The sequence below is a fragment of the Trichechus manatus genome, unplaced genomic scaffold (assembly GCF_000243295.1).
Source record: "Trichechus manatus latirostris isolate Lorelei unplaced genomic scaffold, TriManLat1.0 scaffold00002, whole genome shotgun sequence".
Lineage (NCBI taxonomy): Eukaryota > Metazoa > Chordata > Mammalia > Sirenia > Trichechidae > Trichechus > Trichechus manatus.
The window spans coordinates 16,002,655-16,026,450 of NW_004443938.1; the positions used below are offsets into that span (position 1 = coordinate 16,002,655).

The window sequence follows — 23,796 nt, forward strand, 5'->3', positions numbered from 1 at the left end:
TTGATCTTCACCAGTAAGTGCTTCAAGTCCTCTTGACCATACAGATTACAGCCTAGAAAACCCTATGGGGCAGTTCTACTCTGTAACATGGGGGGTTGCTATGAGTTGAAAATCGACTCAACAGTACACAACAACAACAAGCCCTCCTGGAGCCCCATCTCTGTCTCAAGTCAAGGAGACCTCTGGGCTCCACATTCCCCTTTCCTGTGCTGAGGTCTAGGAATGGCCTCCAGGCAGTCAGCTGGGCTTTGTTACGCTCACCTTTTCTCCCTTCTCTGTGGGATCACAGTCCTGCACTGCCTGTTGCCCAGTTTAAGACACTATAGTTCCATATATTTTGTTGAGTTTTATACTTGTTACTATACAAAAGCGTTTGGTATTAGAATTTGTTTAAGAGTAGACTGTATAATTACATTACTGTGATTCTTTAGATGCCTTCCTTGAAAATGATATATCATGAGAACTTCATTATCTTAGATCCATCCTTCTCTCTTTAGCCATGTTCCCTTTTATAGCCAAGGTTCTTAAGGAGACATTTGGCAATATCTGAAGACTTTTTTGATTGTCACAACTGAGAGATGCTGCTGGCATCTAGTGAGTTGAGGCTAGCGATGCTGCTAAACATTCTTCAAAGCACAGGATAGCCCCTGCCCTCCAACAAGTAATACGCAGCATTACCCAGCCCAAAGCGTCAGTGGTGCTAAGGTTGAGAAATTCTGCTTTAGGTAGATTATTTGAACATAAAATCTTTTTCTCAGTAGTCTTGGAATTTTCCTCCACAAAAAATGTAAGACTCTTTTTTGTTTATTAGAAACTGTGCAATGGCATCACCACTTCCCACAAGGTTCTTGTCATTTCCTGTTCAAGAATGTATTCATTCTGTTATGTTGGTTTGAATTGGGCCCATGCTAGTAGTTTCTTTGTTGCTTTCTCGACCTTTGGATTTGTCAGTGGATTTTTTTGCTTAGCTGACATGATTATTATGGTATTTCTGTTCTTACATAACACAGTAGAGATGCAAAAAACTATGTACTCTAATTCGTTTTGGGAAAAGACCAAAGGAACAGAGGCTTAAGAGGTGGAGTAGGATTTTCAGTGACTCAGAATGTCAGTTCTGGTTATTAATAATAGTGTTGATTCAACTTCAGCATGTGCAATTATTTTTCCTTAACAAAAAGGGTTGTTTTAGTTAAATTTTAGCCTGAATATTAAGAAGAGTTTATATTGAGTCTATGATTTGTGAAGTAGGTTAGATGTATGGGTAAGACCAGTCCTCTGATTTTCGCATCAATGCAAGTGAAAGTTTCAATGGGAGAATATATAGCAGCGTTTTCTCATATACCCTGTTGGCTCTTGGCATACAGGTAGTCCTTGACTTACGATATATTCAAGTTATGACGAACTGCACTTATGATCAGCTGTTTTCTTTTTTTACATCTTATGGTTAGTAGGAGCCCTGGTGGCTCAGTGGTTAAGAGTTCAGCTGCTAACCAAAAGGTTGGCAGTTCCAATCTACCAGCCGCTCCTTGGAAACCCTATGGAACAGTTCTACTGTGTCCTCTAGGGTCACTATGAGTTGGAATCAACTCAATGGCAACGAGTTTATGGTTAGTAATATGTACTACATACAGTGTTGAAGTATAATCTGTAAGTTGATATGTAATGTTTCCAACCCCCAAAGACAAATAAAGATCAGATTTATAAAGATACTGATAATAAAAAGCAATAATAATGAAAACTAAAAAAAAAAAAAAAAAAAAAATGAGGAATTTGACTTACCTCAGAACTGACTTACAGCAGAGTCAGGGGCTACCTGTATTTGTAATTCTGTATTTTGTCTGCAGAAGGCGTTTTTTAACGTCTACTTTGGTTGGCTATGTGAGTTACAAAACAGAATGAAATAAATGAGCTTGGTCCTCTTATTCCCTTTTCTCTAGGACTACAGGATCTCAGTGGAAGAGTTCAGCTCATATACATTAAGGGACATATAGACAGTGTAAAGTTTAGAACCCACCATTGCCATCGAGTCAATTCCAACTCAGAGAGACCCTATAGGACAGAGTAGAACTGCCCCATAGGATTTCCAAGGAGCGCCTGGTGGATTCGAACTGCCGACCTTTTGGTTAGCAGCCATAGCTCTTAACCACTACTTCACCAGGGTTTCCAGTATAAAGTTACAGCTCATAAAATAGAATCAGACTGCACAACAAATAAATGAGGACTCAACAAATAATCTCTTCTCACCTCATTTTATAGAGGACGAAACTGAGGCTCACAGTGGTTTAATGTCTTTGAGAGGTCATGTAGCTAGTTAAAGGGAAAGCTGAACTTGAACATAGGTTGTATGTTTTCTGTTAAAATCATGGTGTTCAAGTTCTCATTGTTGCTGGAGCTGTGGTCTTTGCTTTCTGGGTCCAGCGGCAGCCTGTCTATCTCCCTCCATCTCCAGAGACCCTGCTGTTTGTGGGTTACCTCCTTAGCAGGGAGGGGGTCACTTTGCCATTAATTACATAATTTTCATTGTCCCTGGTCCTTGACAGTGCAGCTTCTCAAGTGCAAGCCTAATTTTTCTACTTGCACTTAAAATTATTTTAGATGAATAAGGAAAAAAAAATTACACTGTCCTTGAGAATTCTTTGACCTTTTTTTTTTTTTTCATAGTCAGAATGCTTTAAAAAAAAGCTCAAGGGTCAGAGGTTTCCTTTTACTAAAAAAATTAACTGGTTTGGTTTCCTGACCTTTTGGTATTTAAATCATCTATCTTGTGATGGGTTTTGAATTTTCATAGCTTTACCAATAATGTACTCATCACAGAAAAAGCAATACGAGCTCGAATGGGTGATAGACCGTTTAACTCTTATGCTAGCTTTTCATGAAGTCTTTCGCAGAGCTTTTTGGTCTGTGCCTTAAATTTTTCCTTAATGTGTTAGGGCCAGGAATGCATGCTACTGTATTTTAAATTAAAATACATGATTCACGTGTTTTCATCTCCACAGTTTGGGTGTAGTTGCTACAAAGATTGGACAGGTCAGGTTAATGGTACAGGATGGCAGTCCCCTGAGAGGGCTGGATGCGTCACACTCTTAAGTGAAATACACTTCATCTCTGTGTCTTTATATCAAATTAGAGTACTTAAAACCTGTGCCTTACAGGTTTGCTTTCTGGTAAAATGATATTTTAAATTCACCAGTGGAAACACACTTTTTTCAAACTTAAAGTAAAATATTAAGTGCAGATACTTATGAAGAGGAACAAAATCCAGAGTAAAACCTAATTTCAAAATGTGGACATTGATTTTGGTTTATTTTCTAATTTTGTTACTATGTCCATGCTAGATTTTAGTTGCAGGAGATCTGCTTTGAACTGTGCCAGGTGCATGTTTAAAAAGATTTATAATGGATTTTTAATTTTTTTTTTATTCTACTTTAGGTGAAGGTTTACAGAACAAATATTTTCTCATTAAATAGTCAGTACACATACTGTTTTATGGCATTGGTTAACAACCCCACGACATGTCAACATGCTCCCTTCTCAGCCTTGGAGGACGCTTTTTTTTTTTTTTGGTGAAAATATACATAGCCAGAGATACACCATTTCAAAAATTTCTACATGTACAGTTCAGTTACGTCGATTACGTTCTTCCAGTTGTGCTGCTATTCTCACTTTAGATGAAGGTTTACAGAACAAAATAGTTTCTCATTAAACAGTTAGTATACATATTGCCCTATGACAATGGTTAAGAACCCCACTACATGTCAACACTGTCCTTACTCAAACATGGGTTCCCTATCACCAGCTTTCTTGTCCCCTTCTGGCTTCTAGTCCTTGTCCCTGGACTGCTGTGCCTCATTAGTCTCATTTTGTTTTGTGGGGCTGCCCAATCCCAGGTGAACGGTGAACCGTGGGAGTGGCTTCATCACTGAGCTAAAAGGGTGTCCAGGGGCCATACTCTCGGGGTTTCTCCAGTCTGTCAGGCTAGTAAATCTGGTCTTTTTTTGTGTGTTAGAATTTTGTGCTACATCCTTCTCCAGCTTTGTCCAGAACCCTCTGTTGTGATCCCGGTCAGAGCAGTCAGTGGTGGTAGCCAGGCACCATCTAGTACTGGACTCAGTTTGGTGGAGGCCTTGGTAGCTGTGATCCATTAGTCCTTTGGACTGATCTTTTCCTTGTATCCTATTCTCTTCATTCTCCCTTGCTCCTAAAGAGGTGAGACCAGTGGAGTATCTTAGATGGCTGCTCACAGTCATTTAAGACCCCAGACACTACTCACCAAGGTAGAATGTAGAGAAATGTCTTTATAAACTGTGTTATGCCAACTGAGCTAGATGTTCCCTGAGACCATGGTCCCCACAGCCCTCCACCCAGCAATTCAGTCCCTCAGGGAGTTTGCATGTATCTGTGGAGCTTCCATGACCTTTCCTTGTACAAGTTGTGCTGGCTTCCCCAGTATTGTGTACTGTGTTACCGTTCACCAAAGTTACCACTTATCTATTGGGATTTTTGAATTTTTGAATTTTATGCTAGTGGTAAAACTAACCTCTTTTTTTTCTAGAGGAAGAACAAGAAGTATGTTTGATCATTTGATCCATAAGCTTATCGTTTAACTTAAATCAATACTTCTGTTGTTTGTTTTATGTTTCCGATACTTACTTGAGAATATGTACATTTCTTGGTTTTTCATTTTTTACTTTTCATTTTCTCTTACTGGGAAAGTTTTTACCATATATGCTATAGCAACTCATCGCCTTCCCAATAATTTCAACCATCCAAATACAGACAAAAAACCAAACCTGTTGCCATCGAGTTGATTCTGACTCGTAAATACAGACAAAAGCCAGGTAGTTTTTTTTTTGTTTTTTTAATGGCAGGGGTGGGGGGTGGTCATGGCTTCTAAGTAGCAAAATGGATGCTACCACATCTAAAGCTTTTCCCATAGGACATCCCTCAGTCTCTCGCACGAAACCTGTTTAATTTTGCTTAAGGCAAATCTCTAACAAGCCAGATTACATGGTTTTCATGCCCACAGCAGGTTAGAAGCAGTAATGTTAAAGGGGGCAAATAGAAGTCAGTACAAGGCAGTGAAGAGGAATCACAACTCCACAAGCACTGTACCTTTGGCTGCTTTGAGGGGCGTGTGCTGCCCACATCTCCAGCCCCAGGTGGCTATTGCAGTAATCACTGATATTTGTAGTGTTGACCCTGACTTGTTAGGAAGAGGTTTACAATGTCCAGTGAGCCCTACGAGTGAGAGAGACAGTCAGGATACATCTTAGAAAAATAGGTATGTCTTTATCTTTTTACCCACAACTTAGCTTTGTCTAATCTTAACAGGTTGCCATATTTTTTCTTAGTCTGTTTAAAGAAATATTCTAGGTGCATTTGGAGTCCTCTCCTATCTTTGTTTCCCTCCTATGAGTTGTATTATCTTAAAACTGATATCCAGCACATTTTATGGTTATGGTTCATTCGGTTGCTCTTCTGTGAATGTTATAATATGTTCTATGTATAAGTTTATCTTTTAATTACCCCCTTTGCCATGAGACCAGAAGAACTGGATAGTGCCCAGCGACCATTACTGAACGTTTTGATCAAAGATTCTGTAGAAGAATCTCGATCAGAAGAGGGAAAATGTGGAACAGAATTTTAAATTCTCAGGGACTCCAGACTTCCTGGAGCTGTCAAGGCTGGATGAGTCCCTGAAACTGTTGCCCTGTGATAATCTTTAAACCTTAAACCAAAAATATTACTTAAAGTCTTCTTAAAACCAAACAACAGTTTAGCTTAACTAGTAAAAAATATCTGCCTTGAGCATTATGCTATTTTAAGAACTATCTATATGGGATCAGAGTGACAAAAACAACTCGAAAAATTAGTTAGGAACCTTAGGGGGGCAGTGAATTTATGTTAATGGGGGAGGGACAACTCAGAAAAGGAGGGTGAGAATGGCTGCACAACTCGAAGAATGTTACTAGTGTCAAAATGTTACATGTATAAACTGTTGAATTGGTGTATGTTTTGCTGTGTGAATTCTCAACAAAAAACTAAAGAAAATTTTTAAAAAGAAAGTTTATCCTTTGATTATTGATATGTAGGGTTTTTTTTTATATTCTGAACATTAATTCTTTGTCAGATATATGAGTTTCAAATACCTTCTCTCAGTCTATAATTTGTCTTTATAGTGTTTTTGTTATACAGAAGTTTTAAATTTTAATAGAGAAAAGTGTATCAGTCTTTTCTATTATGCCACATGCTTTTGAGTCTTTTAAGAAATTTTTTCCTACCATGAACGTGAGGAGAGGTTCATAGATATTTACTTCTAAAAATTTAGAAGTTTGCTGAAAACTTTATATCTTTAATTCACTTGGATTTATTTTTAGTTATGGTATGAGGTTGTTCCGACACACTGGCTGCAGCAATGGGCTCAAACACAGCAGTGACTGTGGGATGTCGCAGGATCAGGCAGTGTCTTGTTGTGTTGTACGCAGGGTCGCTATGAGTCAGAACCGACTGGATGGCACCTCCCAGCACAACCTAACAACATGAGATATTGTTGTTGTTGTGTGCCGTTGAGTCAGTTTTGACTCGTAGTGACCCTACAGGACAAAGTAGACTGCCGCATAGGGTTTCCTAGGCTTAAATCTTTACGGGAGCAGATCACCAGGTCTTTTCTCCTGCTGAGCGGCTGGTAGGTTCCAACTGCTGTCCTTTTGGTTAGCAGCCAAGCCCTTGACCTCCAAGGTTCCTGTGGTATGAGAGGGAGACCCACTTTTTTTCCATTTGTTGTTGTTAGATGCCATCAAGTCAGTTCTGACTCATAGTGACCCTGTGTACAACAGAAAGAAACACTGCCACGTCCTGCACCATCCTCACGGTCATTATTTTTGAGTCCATTGTTATGGCCACTGTGTCAATCCATCTCGTTGAGGCTCTTCCTCTATTTTGCTGACCCTCTACTTTACCAAGCATGATGTCCTTCTCCAGGGACTGGTACCTCCTGATAACATGTCCAAAGTATGTGAGACAGAGTCTCGCCATCCTTGCTTCTAAGGAGCGTTCTGGTTGTACTTTTTCCAAGACAGATTTATTCATTCTTCTGGCAGTCCATGGTATATTCAGTATTCTTCGTCTACACCACAATTCAAAGGTGTCAATTCTTCTTTGGTCTTCCTTATTCGTTGTCCAGCTTTTGCATGCATATGAGGCAATTGAAAATACCATGGCTTGGGTCAGGCACACATTAGTCCTCAAAGTGACACCTTTGCTTTTTAACACTTAAAAAGATCTTTTGCAGCAGATTTGCCCAATGCAATGCATCATTTGATTTCTTGACCACTGCTTCCATGGGCATTGATTGTGGATCCAAGTAAAATGAAATCGTTGACAACTTCCATCTTTACTCCATTTATCATGATGTTGCTTATTGGTCCAATTTTGAGGATTTTTACCCCATTTAGATACCTCATTATACCATAACCACTTATTGAATGGTCCATTGTTTTCCCATGAGCAGTTGCTACATCACATCTGCCATGTATCAGATTCCACATGTGCTTGGGTCTGTTTCTAAGGTTTCTGCCCATTGGTCTGTTTGTCTGTGTCTGTAGCAATACTATACTGACTTAATTTTGATAGCTAGTAGGGTAGGTTCAAGGAAGCCTGGTGGTGCAATGGTTAGTCTCTCGTCTGCTAACTGACAGGTGGGCAGTTTGATCCCACCAGCCGCTTCACAGGAGAAAGAGTGGTAATCTGCTTCTGTAAAGATTACAACCTAGGAAACCCTATGGGGTAGTCCTACTGTGTCCTATAGGGTCGCCATGAGTCATAATCGACTCAACAGCGGTCGGTAGCAGTGGGTGCAACACTATTGCTTTTTTTTCAGAAGTGACCTGTCTATTCATGACCGTTTGCTTTTCCATATAAGATTTGTCACCAGCCTCTCAAGTTCTGTTTTGTTTTGTTTTTTAATCCTGTTGGGATTTTTATTGAAATTGCATTGCATTTGTGAATTAATTTGGATATACCTAATTTTAAAATAAAAAATATTTGGATGCTTAAAAGAATAAATTCCTAGTTTTTTGTAAAAGTTAATTGTCAAGAACAGCTAATTCTCCAAGGGTTTTGAATATTCAAGGTCTTATTATGTCTAGATAAAAAAGTTAACCATCAAAAATGTTCATTCATATATTGGGGGTGATTCAGAAAATTAAATATTTAAACATTTTTAGTTCTTCATTGTGCTTGCTAAGTTTTTTCATTCATCAAATATTTATTGAGTACTTGTTTCATGTAAGGCCTTCTGCTACAGAATATATCAGGGTTTTGAAAATCCCCAACAGCCAGTGATAGGGAAGTTCATAGCTGATATTTTGAGTGCATTATATATGGTATAATTCACACTTCTTAGTTGTACCTCAGTTGATGTTGGAGGAAAACGTTCCCGATGGTGGCTCGCTGGCATATGAAAGATAGCCTATGCTTTTAAAATTTGCTTAAAAAAATCCCCCTAGCATTCACAGATAATGGAATGTTGGCTCCATTCTGTGTGGTCAGGCTGGAGTAGTTATTTGCTGAAATCCCTTGTTGTTCTTCCCTAGAGACTTACAGCCAGCACAGGAAGCAGACAGCGTAGTCGGCTCTCTGTTATGGCCCAGTACCTCTGCAGTGTTCAACACCTCTTTACAATTCCAGGTCAAGCATTCATCCCCAAACCAGAGGTGAGTTTTTGCTTATGGGTTTTAATAGACCAAAATTAGGTTTTTAATTGTAATCTTTATTTCCCTAAGTATGCCTCATAGAAAATTATCTGTAGAATCTAATCTTTACTTATACGCATACCATACCCTAAAACTTTCTTTACCTCTGCTGACTATGAACCATAAAAAATTACAGTATGAATAGTTCTTGTTCTAATTTTTCCCCCTTTGATGGAGTGACCAAATATCTGTTTGTGTATGTTGTCCTGGTGCTACTATTACTATTATTATTCCCTTTTATTCTTAAAATTGTCGCACTATGGAAGACAAGTTATACCTTTGGGAAAAGAAATCAATTTTCTTATGTGTGATTTCTGATAGAGATGTCTAACTAAAGTTACATCAAACATTATCTGTTTATCTTGAATTCTTTCCCCCCACTTTTTTGAGAGACCATATTTTGGCATTATTTGTGATAAATCATGTGTGGAAAAATAGTTGGATATTAACATAGGCTTTGACTATATTATGCTAATTACCAAAGGGTGAGTGCTAATTACAGAAACAGTTTCTCTGCTAAAAATAAAAAAGCAGTGTCCATTTTAGCAAAACTACTGCTTGATGAGTTACTATAAAACATGGATTATAAAAACTCATTAATTTCTCTGTTAGATGTGTATAGAGCACCTACTGTCTGAAAAGCCCAGGGCTAGGGGCACAGGGATACAGAAATTTTGAGGAATAGAAATTTCTCATTGGTTGCTAGAACTCTCAAATATAAAGACTTGCAGAGTTTCTCTTACATCATTTGACCTTCATTTAAAAAAAAAAAGTTGATAGTGTGAAATATTTATATTGAATTGTGCCAGAAAATATGCACAGCACTTTTATTCTTTTTTTTTCTTTTTAAATGAATTTCCTGTTATTTTTTGCCCATCTTGCATGAGCTTAAGTTGATTATAATTTAGTGGTACTTTCTTGACAATGTCAGTGTAAAAGGTAGAGTCAAGAACAACACTTAGATGAAGTAGAAGAAATTTGAAGTTTAATTAAAATAATGCAAGTTATTAAGGTAATTCAAGTGGTGTACAGGCTACATACTGGTTTATAGATTTAGAATGAGGGCCCGATCAGCACTGTTAGAGCTACATGTATGTCTTGAAGCATGGTCTGGTCTGCCTCCGTGTTCTTTGCTGCCACCTTGCCACTTTCTCTGCCACAATTTCCGGTGAGTGCAGGCGTTCAGTCCATCCTCCACTTCTACAATAGGCTCAGTTGTCAGCGTTTTCTAAATCAAGCTGAGGGAACGCACTATCAAGTTCCACTTCCTTTCAGTATCTCAAGGTTTCAGAGACGTAGATGACTTCTTCTGAGACAGTTAGATCCTAGACATTTGATGGCTGGAAAGATCTTCTAGGGCATCATCAAATTTAACACACTTGTGCCTTCAGTGACTTTCCATCTTAGAGTGGGTGGTCATTGTCATGAAGAAAACCACGTGGCCATATAGCTTGCTTTCTTCCTGTAACTTATGTGTGTGAATATAACATTTGGCATAGTGTAAGACCCAATTATATCAGCAACCATGATCTTTACTTACAGGCTCTTATAATCGTGGCCGTTGCCATGACTCGGACTCGACTCGATGACAATAGGTTTTTCTGTTTGTTTGTTTTGTTTTGATTGTTTTCGTTACCATCATACAATCTTCAGGCTATCTAAATTTTACCAAGGCTTTCTTAGAGTAGATGTTAGAATATTTTTAGCGGGAAGTTTCTCTTTTAGTTGCTTAGTTGAGAGTATTTGATGGTGCTTAGAGGTTAGTTTATTTTTTAGAGGTTATTATCAACTTTATCTTTTATTTAGAGGAAAGTGCACACATAGTTAATTAAAATTTTTTTTCTGCAGGTATTAAGGCCTCATGAAAATATTTATTTTGAAAAAAAGCTAGCTATGCCTTTGGTTCTCTTTTTTATTCATTCAAGGATATTTGTTTTTTGGCAAATAAAACTTATTCATAGCAATTTTCTTTGCATGCTTTTCACCACATTGTAAATAACACCTGTTTAAGGGCAGTTGGTTTATTTGTAATACAGGACAGCAGTTAAGGAGGAGAGAGAATGTATTATGATTAAGGAAAATGATAAATCAAATGATTACATTTCAGTTCTAAAGGAATTTTGCTATTCTCTGCTGCTCTAAAGTATTTCTACCATAGTAGAGCAGATTAGGAATACTCTGAGGAAAGCTAGAAATATTTTGACTGATAGTTACACTAAGCAAATGTTTTAAAAATTCATTTTCTTTAGTAAGAATGGGAGGAGTTTTTGCAAAGATGATACAAATAACAGTACAAGATTGTCCCTCTGGCTGAATCCTTCTGAGTGCAAGAAGAGAGCCTTATAGACACAGATACCTACAATACAAAGTCAGATATGCCAAGTGCTGCAACAGACGGGTAGGCAGATTCCTGGGGGAATTGAGAGAGGGAGATTACTTTTCTATAGATGAGGAGAAGGAATTTACTAAAATTCAATACTTATTCAAAACTCCAAGAATCAGATATGGAGAGTTTCTTTTGTGATTTGGTAAGAAGGGCTTATTTATAACCACCTTCAGAATTTTCTTACTAGAAATCTGTCGTCCCTTCTGTTTATGGGTCATTTGATAAACTGACTTAGTCAAGCTTTATCAGCTGAACTCTTACTTCCGTGGGCCTGTTACAGTCCTGTTCTGACCCATAGAACTAGGCCACATCCTTCACTCCCCAAACTTGGAACCCCAAATTCTTTGCTATCTATGGAAAAGACAAGGAGCCCTGGTGGCACAGTGGTTAAAGTGCTTGGTTGCTAACTAAAAGGTTGGCAGTTACAGCCTCTTGGTTTCATAAAATAAATTTTGTGTTTTCACTTCACTGTTGAGTTAATAAAATTATTTCTCCAGTTATAAGACAGAAGTCCTCTTTTGCAGTGCAAATTCATAATGAAAAAGTGTTTCTATGAGGGAATAAACTTTTGTTTCTTACATTTCTCAAGCTAGCAGCTGTAGGCCTCTGAAAATCCACATATTTCTTGGGCTCCACAATAATTTTTTTTTTTTTCCCCAGCTAGTCTACACATTACTCAAGTTTGAGAAATCTTGAGTTTATTAGATGTGAAAAAACCAACCCACTGCTGTTGAGTCAATTCTGACTCATAGCGACCCAGTAGGACAGAGTAGAATTGCCCATAGGGTTTCCAAGGCTGTGTATCTTTATGGAAGCAGACTGCCACATCTTTCTCCCTCGGAGTGGCTGGTGGGTTCGAACTGCCGACTTTTCAGTTAGCAGCCGAGCACTTAACCACTGCACCACCAGGGCTCCCTAGATATTCCTTCAAAATTGTTTTATCTTTTATAACTGGTAGCCATGGGCCCCTTAATCTAACATTCCTCCCAAAGAACAGACAGGCTTTTGGTCTGACTACCATTCTGTACTCTGATCGAGTAGAAAAAATCACTCAATCTGAGAATTGTAACAACAGATTTGTGTTTGTAATCTACAGGGCTCTTAATTTATACTGCCAGAGGCAGTACACTTGGTAAAAAAAAAGCATGGACTGTGAAGTAAGCTAGACCAGTTGGAATTCTAGCACTCATAGTGATGAAACCTTGATAAGATTAATAAGGCACGGTTTTAACACATCCCAAATTGGGGCAGTGAAACCATCTTTGAAGGATTGTTACGAGGAATAGAAATAATCTATGTGAAGTGTCGAACACACGGAGGCAGTCAGTGAAAGGTGGTTATTATTATCATTACAGACACATATTTATGGACTGAGTTGTTATATCCTGACACAGTAGTGTGGATTGTAACTTCTAAGACGTACACAATTAACATCTAATTTTGCCTACTTAGAAATATGGCGTATGGAACAATTTATAAACACAGTACAGATTTAAAGCATACATAGTGTCGGTAAAATTTTAGATAAAGTAATGATGACACACACCCATGGTGTGTTATTAAGAAAAGCTGGGGACTTGGGACAGCCACACCTAATGTTTGAGGGACAGCATTTGAGAGGTTTCCAACCCTACTTGCCCACAGCTCCTGAGGCCTCGGCCTCTGTCTAAAATGTTCTTGAGCTTTTGGAATGGGGTCTGCGTCCCAAACAGCCATGTTTTTCATGCCTTTGTGTTTTTTGAAACTTGATATTGAGGATGTTATTTCTGTTGTATACCACCCTACCTAGTTGCCGTCGAGTTGATTCTGATTCATATTGACCCTGTAGGACAGGGTAGAACTGCCTTGTAGGGTTTCCAAGAAGCAGCTGGTGGATTTGAACTACAGCCTTTTGGTTAGCAGCCAAGCTCTTAACCACTATGCCACCAGGGCTCCATTGTATACTACCCTGTATTTGAGAATCCTTGGGACAGAAGGTCAGAAGACTAATTTTTTCCTATGTAACTAATATTCTTCTATGCTAGGCGGGGTTTCCTAGAATCAGAGATTGCGAAGGATTTTTGTGAAAGTGATGGATTGGGGAGCACTTCAGGAGAAGGAGAGTGAGGGAGGCAAGACAGAGCAGGGGAAGAAAGCTGAGCAAGGGTGTTGTTCCACCTGGAGACTGGCTTCAGCCTGGTCCCAAGGGAGAAGGGAAGGAGGAGGAAAGGGGAGCTCTGGAGCACAAATGGCCCCACAGAGCAGTCCTACCTGGAGGCAGGAGGCTGGCCTGTGTTAGTCTGTCTCATGTTGGTCCGTCTTTGGCTGCTGGCTGCCTCCTGGAGAGCGGTGGGGCACAACCTCCCAGTAAGGCAGCTCCAAGTGTGTGAGCTGAGGCAGCTCCAGGTCTAGGAGGCAAGGCAGCTCCAGGTGTGAGCCGAGACACCTCCAGGTGTGTGAGCTGAGGCAACTCCAGGTCTGTGAGCGGAGGAAGTTCCAGGTGTGTGAGCCATTAGCACCCAACACACAGGAGCTGGGGGCTGGCTGCACTGGCCCAGTGGGAGTTGGTCAAAGCACCAACAGCATCTTTGAATTATTGTGTTGGCAAAGAATATTGAATATACTATAGAATGACAAAAGAAGGAACAAATCTGTCTTGGAAGAAGTACAGCCAGAATGCTCCTTAGAAATGAGGATGATGAGACATCGGCTCACATACTTTGGACATTTTATCAGGAGGGATCAGTCCCTGGAGAAGGACATCGAGCTTGGTGGAGGGTCAGCAAAAAAGAGGAAGACCTTCAACGAGATGGATTGACAAAGTGGCTGCAACAGTGGGCTGAAGCATAACAGCAATCATGTTATGGATGGAGCCGGACCAGGCAGTGTTTTGTTCTGTGGTACATGGGGTTGCTATGAGTCAGAACCGACTCAATGGCATCTAACAACAACATATTCCATGATAAATATGTATACATATGGGTTTGTTCTATAGGTGAAATGAACAACCTATTCTGCTTTGTGTGCATGTGTCCTTTTGATTTTTGTTTTGGTAACTTTTTAATCAAAGAGAAATGAATGTTTACTTATATTCACGTAGATTAGACCAGGATTTCTTAACCTCAGCACTTTTGACATTTTTGTGGGGACTGCCCTGTGCATTGTAGGATATTTAGCAGCATTCCTGGCCTCTACCCACTAGATGCCAGTAGCACCCAGCACCCCTAGTCATGACAACCAAAAACATCTCCAGACATTGCCCGCAGCTGAAATCCACTGGATCAGACTGAGAACTGTTAGACAGCACTCATTACATATTTACCCCACACTGCCTGCTTTGTGTATTACCTCATTCATTCCTCCCAGCAGCTGTGAGTAGGTGCTATTTTTATCCTCATTTTCACATGAGCAAAGCTTAGAGGGATTAAGAAATGTATGTCAGCTTTACCAATGACCAGGAGTGGATTATCCAATAGGCACAGTAAGCACAGTGCTTACCTTGCTTACCAGATCATCTGTAGTGAACAGTTTCACATTTTTTCACATCAAAGACTTTGCTTCTAGGTATGGCTGGCATCTTTCTCTCTTGCAACCCCACAGCACCTTCCTACAGAATCAAAGCCTCTTTTCAAATTTACAATCCTTGACAGGGATGGATGACGCAGTAAGCAAGGTAAGCACGGGCTCACTTGTGCTTACTTACTAATTTGTGAACAGTTTCACTAGAGATGATCTGGTAAGCAAGGTGTATATCTTGGATAATCCACCCATTAACAGTGACACAGGCCAGGACTGGCACCCAGCTGGTTTGACTGTGGAGCCAGGTGTCCTCAGGTTGAATCCTACCTGACTTAGCTGTGTGACCTGGGCAAGTTAGGTAACTTACTTACCCCCTCTCTCTGCCTCAATTCCCTGTAAGCCCCAAGAACAGTACCCACCTCCTAGCAGTTGTTATGAGGTTTAAATGAGTTGGTTCACCCGGAGGATGGCAGTCAGAACTGGTGTCATCCTAAGTACTTGCAGTGACAAGTCGTTGAGAATACAAAGGTGAGATAGAGATCTGTTTGCCAGCCCAGTTGAAGACTATGTAAACCAAAAATTTTGTTAAGTAGAGCATTCTCTTCGGGCAGGTGGGGTTGAGCTCACAAAGGAGGTGCCGTTGAATGCAGTAGGGTGAATCCAGGTAGGGATGGAGGGACCTCATACCTTTTCATCATGCGGTTTCCGGTCTGGGTAGTATTATGCCATTATTTTGTAGGAAACAGCTGCTTTTCTGAGAATTTAAAACATTCCTGTATCTATTTAGGAAGAAAATATTCTAGTACTAAATAAAAATTATTTTTTGTAGTATAGAATACTGTCCTCAGCACATATAATGTGAACTTTAAATATAGGACTATTGGATACACAGACTGCATATAAATCCCATCACACTAAGAAAGTGAGAGAACCTTATAAATGTCAAAGCAATCCTATCACATTAATATTATTTTCATCAGGGTTCATTTTAATGAGACATTTGTTTAGGAAATAATATTTTGGCCACTCAAAAAGAATTCATACCTTAAACGGTCATTTAAACGTCTGTTTAAATGATTCCCTGCCTAGTTTCCATATGCGATAATACCATCTCATTTCAGCTATTCCCATTAATAGCTAATGGAATTGTTGCAGAAGAGAATAATATTTACCAAGTGAAATTGGTATGAAATATTTTGATCTCAACTCTATACACAAATGAAAATTATTTACTCACATAAAACATATTTGTCCCACTTCTAGAATTTATTAATGTACAAAGCACTGGTCTTTTTTTTTCCCCCTTTACCATTGTATTGTGAACAATGACTTAGCTTAAATTGGTAAATAAATTATTAGAAACAGAAGTGTGCAATGTTTCCTTTGCACATTAGAAAAGCCGGTTTTTATTTTCTTGTTTAAATATTTAAGTTAACATATTTTAAGATAGTTTAACTTATATTTTTCAAAGCACTCTTTATACTTTTAAAATGATTTTCACATCCATTATTAACTAAATCAAGCAGTTGATCTGTAAGAGAACAACAATGTCCTTGTTAACTTGAATCAAATTTGAGAAAACAATGACAATTTAAGTGTAAAATTTGTTATCCAAATGCTAATGAATTGAGAGATTAAATGAGATGGGGAGAAATCCAAAATATTGTAGGAGGAATGAACTTAGTCTGCAGAATCCTTTTGCTAGAAGAAGAGGGGTTTCTTGGGCATTGTCATCAAACCTGTATTATCTTCACTTAGCTGTACTTCATGCTTTCAGAGTCCTAGAGATTTTAGTTTATGTTTGGTTTGCTTTTCCTTTGCTGTGGTAGCATTTGCCCATTTCTTTTCCTTTTCCATTTCTACCTAATCTTAGTTTGAATATAATATTGTTGACTCTTGCAAATGTGTGTGGTCATTTTTTTAAGATGAAAGAGAGACAGGCAGGTCACAGTAGGTGAGGACTTGGGGTGGATGGTTTTGGCAACATCTGAGTGGGGTAGACAGCTCCTAATGTACTGTCATACAATGTGACCTTAAAACAAAAACCAGTTACTATAGTCTTATGGAATGAATTGTGTCCCCCCAAAATATGTGTAAACTTGGCTGGGCCATGATTCTCAGTGTTCTGGCAGTTATGTAATGATGTAATTTGGCAGTTATGTAATGATGTAGTCATCCTGCCTGATGTAAGTGACCTCCATTTTGTGGTATTGTATAATTATCCTCCATTTTGTGTTGTAAATCTTAAACCTCTGTACATTAATGAGGCAGGATTAATGTGGAGTGTGTCTTGAGTCACACCCTTACTAAAGTCACATGCTTGAGTCAGACCTTTTATCTCACAAGAGATAAAAGGAGAAAGAAGTGAGAAGAGAGGAGAGGGACCTCAGTACCATGAAGAAAGAAGAGCTGGGAGCGGAGCATGTCCTTTGGACCTGGGGCCTCTGCACTGAGAACCTCCTAGGCCCAGGAGAAGATTGATGCCAAGACACGTGGAGATCTCCAAGGAACGCTGGGCCCTCAGATGTTGAAAGGAGATAAGGACCTTCCCCCAGAGCCAACGTAGAGAGAAAGCCTTCCCCTAGAGCTGGCGCCCTGAATTTGGACTTCTAGTCTGCTAAACCGTGAGATAATAAATTCCTGTTTGTTAAAGTCACCTACTTGTGATATTTCTGTTACAGCAGCACTAGATGACTAAGACATACAGTGTTTGCCAACCTGATAGCAAACACAAATGCTATTCTTGATTAACACTAGGGCAAGGTACTTTTGATACTTGGCAGTTTAGTCCTTTTATAAAGTCCGATTAAGTACCAGTTTGGAAGATGTATCAATAGATTATCTTTTTTTAAAAAGGCCATTAATTAATTACCTTACTAACAATTATAAACCTTTAAAGTAAACAAAACATGAAAACCGTAATGGAAAAATAAAGAAATCTTAAGACATATAATTGTACATGATAGTTTTGTTAGCATTTTAAACTACTTTGTGGTTTTTAAAGTATTTTACACTCTGTAGAGAGAGTTAAGCATAATTTTTATTTATTTATTTATTTTTCATCTAAAGTAAATATAAAAAATGACAGCAGGCACCACAAAGCTTTATTCAGTATGTAGTAGGTCGTTATTTACACATAATCCTTCAGGTTATATGCTGAATTATTCTCTAGCAGTGTGGTGGAGATATTGTTCTGCTGCCTGGGTGGGTAGAGCCAAGTTTGTGGGCTCTTTTGTACACAGGAAGTGCAGAAAATCATGCTAGAGATAACCAGCAGCACTGCCGAAATGAATCCCACGTAGACAGCTCCTCCTGGCTCGTGTTTGTTGCTGGCAGGCACTGTCAGGTCCAGGAAGTCGGCTATGATCTCCTTGGTGTACCACACCGTGGGTATCAGGCCAGAGACCCCCGCTGACAGGAAGCAGACGCCGCCAGCAACAGAAGCGTGACCTCTGGTTTTTATATCCCCGCCCAAGCGAGTGCATGTCATCCCCACTGTGGAAGCGCAGATCCCGAGAGCCGACAGGATGCATGCCAGAACCATGGTGGCCCGGGCTGCGTGCACGTGGGTGGGTAGCAACAGGATGGAGTACTTGAGGGTGCAGCTGAACATGCCAGTGCTGTACCACGTGCAGTCCATCCACAGCCCCTGCAGCTGCACCACGGCGGTGATGATGCTGGAGCCCTCATCCACACGCACCTTCCAGTTGGGCAGCAGAGTGGCGGTGAGCACCCCAGAGACTCCGGATAAGGCCATGCCGAAAGCAAAGAGCTGGAGCCCTGACGAGGCCATGGTGTGGCCCCAGAAAATCCTGGTGCTTACTTTGGATGGTTCCCAGTCAAAATGCACTGGAGATCAAAGTGACAAAAGGCTGAGGAAAGAAGGCAGAATCAGGACTGAGGGAGAGAAAGAATGAGTGAGCATGGAGGCCTCCATTGGCTGTGGCAGCCGAGAGCACAGGCCTCTGCAGTGCATGAGGGCTCTGCAGGCTGGGAGCACAGCCCCGCCAGGCACTCAGACCCCACACCCTGTCCTTCTGGGGGATTGGGGATGGACCATGTTTGACCCACAGTGCGGAGTAGAGAGCTGCCCACTTTATTCTCTTTAAAACTTAAAGTGTGCCAAAATCATCACTAAACTTGCCATATACCTTGTTTGTTAGGAGATTTAGAAGTGTCAGATTCCGGCTATAGAGTCTGATTAAGAATCTTAAAAATTATTTTGTTTTTAATTAAAGTGCTCTCAACTCAACGGCAACAGGTTTGGTGTTTTGGTTTATAGGTAATTTGGAGCCCTGGTGACACAGTGGTTAAGAACTTGGCTGCCAGCCAAAAGGTCGGCAGTTCGAATCCACCAACCGCTTCTTAGAAACCCTATGGGGCAGTTCTATTGTACCCTATAAGGTCTCTATGAGTCGGAATCAACTCGACGGCAACGGGTTTGGTTTTTTGGTTTTTGTAAGTAATTAGGAAGAATAGTTTCAACCTCCTTCTTTGAAAAATGATTTATAAATGTAAATTAGAAAAGTTTTAAGTATTCAGAAAATGGTTTTAATAAACAGATATTGATTAAGCACCTACCATGTGCCAGGAACGCGACCCAGGCGAATTATTTCAGGAGGAAAGGGGAGGGGTAGAAGTCACTGGGTTGATTTGTCCCTCATTTCCAGTTAATATCCATTTGCCATTCCTGACCGAGGCCGGTACTTGTTTCACTTCAGGTACAAGACTGCCATAATCAGGCCACTGTCTTCTGCTTATGAAACCATGAGATCCTTTCCAGTTGGGGCCAGAATCATTCCCTGACCCAAATGAAATTGTCTACTGCAAATGTGATTACTCTGAAAGATTCAGAGGTAGTGACATCAAATCTTGAAAATATATACAAGAAATAACCGCATAGTTGTCTGTGAAAAGATACCAAAAATAATTTAATGCTTTTCTTTTTTTAAGAGGAAAGAAAAGATAGCACTTACCCTGTGGCTTGGCTGTGTCGTTAAGAAGCAACTCACTTATTCCATCTGGCAACACTTACTGCCTTTTTTGAGAGAAATATAATAGTTTCTGAAGTACTGCAATACTGGGTTTTTTGTAGTTCTGAATTAATTTTTAGATGACCTGCTAGAGTGACTCTATCACGATTCATAGATATTTCATGAAAGGCAGATGGGCTCTGAATCCAAAACGCCTGGGTCAGATCTTGGCTTTACCCAACCCCTCTGTGCCTCAGTATTCACTTCTGTAAGATGAGGAGGATAAAGTCCCTGTGTCACAGGATTAAATAAATCCATACATCTAAGGGCTTCGAACAGTACTAACCCACAGAAAGCACTCAATAAATTATGGTTGACATTATTATTCATATTTTTATTTATTTACTTCATATTATGTGACAGCTGATATTTAATGACATTTGGACTTTTTTCTCTTCCTTAGGCTGATTTAATTTATTTTCATGGACTCTTAGATCTGAAGGAAACCTTTAATGTAATCTTGTACATCATTATTTTTTAGGTTAGGGTGTTCAGATAGTAAATCACCCAGTGTCACACGAGTCTTCAGCAGGACTGTCCAGAGCTTTCTGTCTCTTCCTACCTCACTGCAGCCTGCATCTTTTCTCCTCTGAGCTGGGTGCCTCCTGGTAAATCTTCCCCCTTGTGTGCTTCCCATGGGGAGCCACACAGAGCTGGGGAAACACCACATGTGGAGGCGAACAGCACCATTACTTCACCACTTCTTACTCACCAGGAAAAAAAACAAAAACAAAACCAACAGGCAACTGTGTAAGGTATTAATAGCAAATGGCTTAGCTCAGTTGCCTCACGAAGGAGGTGCTGTCTGGCTTGTGTTAAATATCCAAAGTAATATCAATTCATGCCTGCACTGACAGGACAAACTTTCCATAGTTATAAACACTGATTTTCTAAGAAGTTAGACCCTGGACTATCTGGATTACATTTTTCTACTTCTATTCATAATCTTAAGATTTAAATCCTACAATTTTAGAAAAGGATTTTCCTAGGATTTTAAATATCTTGAGTCAGACGTATCTATAAACATCAGTATGCTTAGGGAATGCCTGCTTTCATACAGTTTCTTTCTTTTCTGTTTTCTAAAATTCTTTTCATGTCTCAAATCAAGATAAATTTTCTAGAAAAATATTAAGCACATATTTACGGTTTCATAATAGCTGTTTTCAGGTTTGGGGTTTGAGCATTTCAGACTCTAGCCAGCTCGCTAAATGACTTCCTTCCCAGATTGTTTTCAGTTTAGGGATTCTTCAAGAGGGGGATTGCTGTTAACATGCCCCAACAACTTCTTTCTTTCTTCCTTCCTTCCTTTTCTTTCTTACTTTCTTTCTCTCCTTCTCTCTCTCTGTCTCTGTTTTTCTTTCTTTGGTTGAGTAATCTTTATATATTGATCAGACTATTCTCAGCTTCCCAGTTGTTACCCTCTTCTTCCCATTAGCCAATATATGTTATAAATTATAGTATAATTCAGACTTTCAGACAGCTTGTTCCTCATAATTAACAATACCAGCAGTGATAAATTATAGACAGCCAAGACTGGGATAAACAACGTGACACTGCGTTTAGTAAGCATAGCACTGACGGTTGACTATTGGGCTTCAAGTGCTTTCTTCTGCGTAGAGTTTAAGCAGAAAGAATTTGTTCTCCGAAATGAAGGTCACTGTTCTGTTCCTTTTGTAAAACTACACTGTCATTTTAGCTGTATTGCTGTGAGATTTTTTTTTTCTCTCCAGCCACAATCATAATACAGTATTGTAACCTGTTCCTTCCAACTTCTATCTCTTAGAGAATAAAGCCTTACTTTGTTTCACTGGTTGTGGTGGTGGTGGTAGAGAAGTACTGAAAGCAAGCAGAAGCAAAGAGGTCTCATGTAAAAACTTAGCTCTAAACAGAGAACTCCTCACGGTTCTTCACGGCACGCAGAACAGAACACGTGAATGTTAAATTTATGAACTACCGGTATTTGCCAACAGAAAGTCTATGCTAGATTTCATTAAAATGCAGAGTCAGAATTTCAGACAAGATTTATTTATATCCAAACTAGTATCTAAAAATAAATTTACAACTTATAATTCAAACTAAGTAATACTTCAGGATCTTACTTCTGTAAGCCTTAGAGAAGCTTCTCTTTTTCCATACCTTTTGTTGGTAGTCTTCAGTCTTAACTCCCTTCTGTCAGTTGTCTCCAAATGAACCCCGATAAGATATGTTGAAGAGAAACCAGATACGTGAGGCTCATTTCAAAGACTCGGAATATTAGTGATAAAACTCCAACAATTTAACTTGCAAATAGCAAATAAAGAACCACATAGAACTCTGAGAGGCAGAAACTGCCGATGGCGCTGAAAGATAAATACCAGGTTCCCCATTTCATTTTTTGAGCTGTGGGAGAATTAAGAAAGGAGAGGCGGGGAAGGGAGGGAGCTGTTGTTACAACAGGATTTGTTGAAACCTGAAAGCTGAAATGCCTTTGTGTCACCATGTAAAGAGGAGGAATTATTTGGGCGCTCACAACATAAATAGGCTTCCTTTACTTTAATGTTATGTTTTAGTCTTATAATTTATTTTTGAGTTTGTATCTGTTATTAGAAAATAGAGTTTATTATTTTATGTCCTCGATTAGATGAAAGAATATGGTCTGGAATATTTTTAACTAGACTGTGCTTTGCAAATGATAGTTGAGACTATCTTTTTTATTCTGCCGCTTGTTGACTTGTCTCAAACCAAGATTCACAAAACTGGTAACTTTACTCTTTTCAAAATAACCATTCAGAAGCCAGTTTTTTTTGTTTTTTTTTTTTTTTTTTAATGTTTTCAATAAAAGAAAGAAAATCAGAAACAACTGTTGACTAGAATCTGGTCAGTAAAACTCTAAGTAGTTTTTGGGGTGCCCTAAATTTCTCCATGGAAAATGTTTTCTGGGGTATAACTTAAGACATTAGAGCCTTCAGAAAATGTCATGAAAGAATAACACCAAAATGACATGATGAAATATATCAGAGCAAACATGACATTGATCTTAAAATTTAGGTTTGTGTGACCTTTTCAGAGCCCTGGTGGTGCAGTGATTAAGAGCTATGGTGAGCGATGGCTGCTAACCAAAAGGTCAGCAGTTCAAATCCACCAGCCACTCCTTGGGAAACCTATGGGACAGTTCTCCTCTGTCCTATGGGGTTGCTATGAGTTGGAATAAACTCGACAGCAGTGGGTTTGGTTTGGTTTTATGACCTATTCAGGATGAAGTTTCTTATAGATACCCACTTTGTACTTTACATTTCCTCTGGTTGTTCAAGACAACTTGTAGTTAGAATAAAAGAAACTTACACAGAATGCTGTTTTTAGTCTGACGCATGGGTTTTTCTAGGGGTTCTTTGAAACACAGTTAAGGTCAAGTAGAGCTGAAATCAAACACTGAGGTTCTAGACCATGAATAATGGTTCAGACATAGCTCACCTCCGGCTAGTTTGAATTCTCATTATTTTCTTCCTCAATAACTTTAACTCTACCCAGTTGCCATCGAGTCAGTTCAACTTTTATTCTCTAAGCTATAAATTCACAGCCACTATGGAGAAAGAAGAAAATTTTATATGATTTGTTTAATTTTACAATTGGCAATAGCCATGTTAGATGTTAACTATTTTGTTAAACGTGGTGAATAATAAAGTACATGTTTCAGTTATCTGGATTTTTCTATATTTTGTTTGTTTGTTGTTAGCTTGTTTTAATCTTTTCTAAGTCTAGCATTTAGCAAGATATGTACCCTTTTATATTGCTACCCTCTGTGAGGACTCTAATGCTTGTGGATTTGCTCTTTAGCTAGAATGTTGTAATTTTGATATATGTTGTTGTTGTTAGGTGCTGTTGAGTCGGTTCTGACTCATAGTGACCCTGTGTACAACAGAACAAAACACTGTCCAGTCCTGCACCATCCTCACGATCATTGTTATGCTTGAGCCCATTGTTGAAGCTATTGTGTCAGTCCATTTCATTGAGGGTTTTCCTCTTTTTCGCTGACGCTCTGTGTTACCAAACATGATGTCCTTCTCCAGGGACTGATCCCTCCTGATAACATGTCCAAAGTATGTGAGATGTAGTCTCACCATCTTTGCTTCTAATGCACATTCTGGCT

General features: G+C 39.3%; 2 protein-coding genes across 2 annotated transcripts in view; one reads left to right on the top strand and one right to left on the bottom strand.

Annotated features, from left to right (window-relative positions):
* Window positions 1-23,796, top strand: part of TFB1M (transcription factor B1, mitochondrial) — a 60,550-nt gene that overhangs the window by 24,047 nt on the left and 12,707 nt on the right. Inside the window, exon 5 of the mRNA XM_004368957.2 lies at window positions 8,595-8,714. Coding sequence (XP_004369014.1) covers window positions 8,595-8,714 — 120 coding nt within the window. The remainder of the gene's footprint in view (window positions 1-8,594; window positions 8,715-23,796) is intronic.
* Window positions 17,260-18,845, bottom strand: CLDN20 (claudin 20). The gene has a single exon (XM_004368810.2). It carries the CDS (start codon window positions 18,428-18,430, stop codon window positions 17,768-17,770), a length of 663 nt encoding a protein of 220 aa, XP_004368867.1. The 5' UTR covers window positions 18,431-18,845; the 3' UTR covers window positions 17,260-17,767.

What these genes read in the sequence shown, in the direction of transcription:
- CLDN20 (XM_004368810.2), bottom strand. Translation starts at nt 18,430, where the DNA reads ATGGCCTCGTCAGGGCTCCAGCTCTTTGCTTTCGGCATGGCCTTATCC.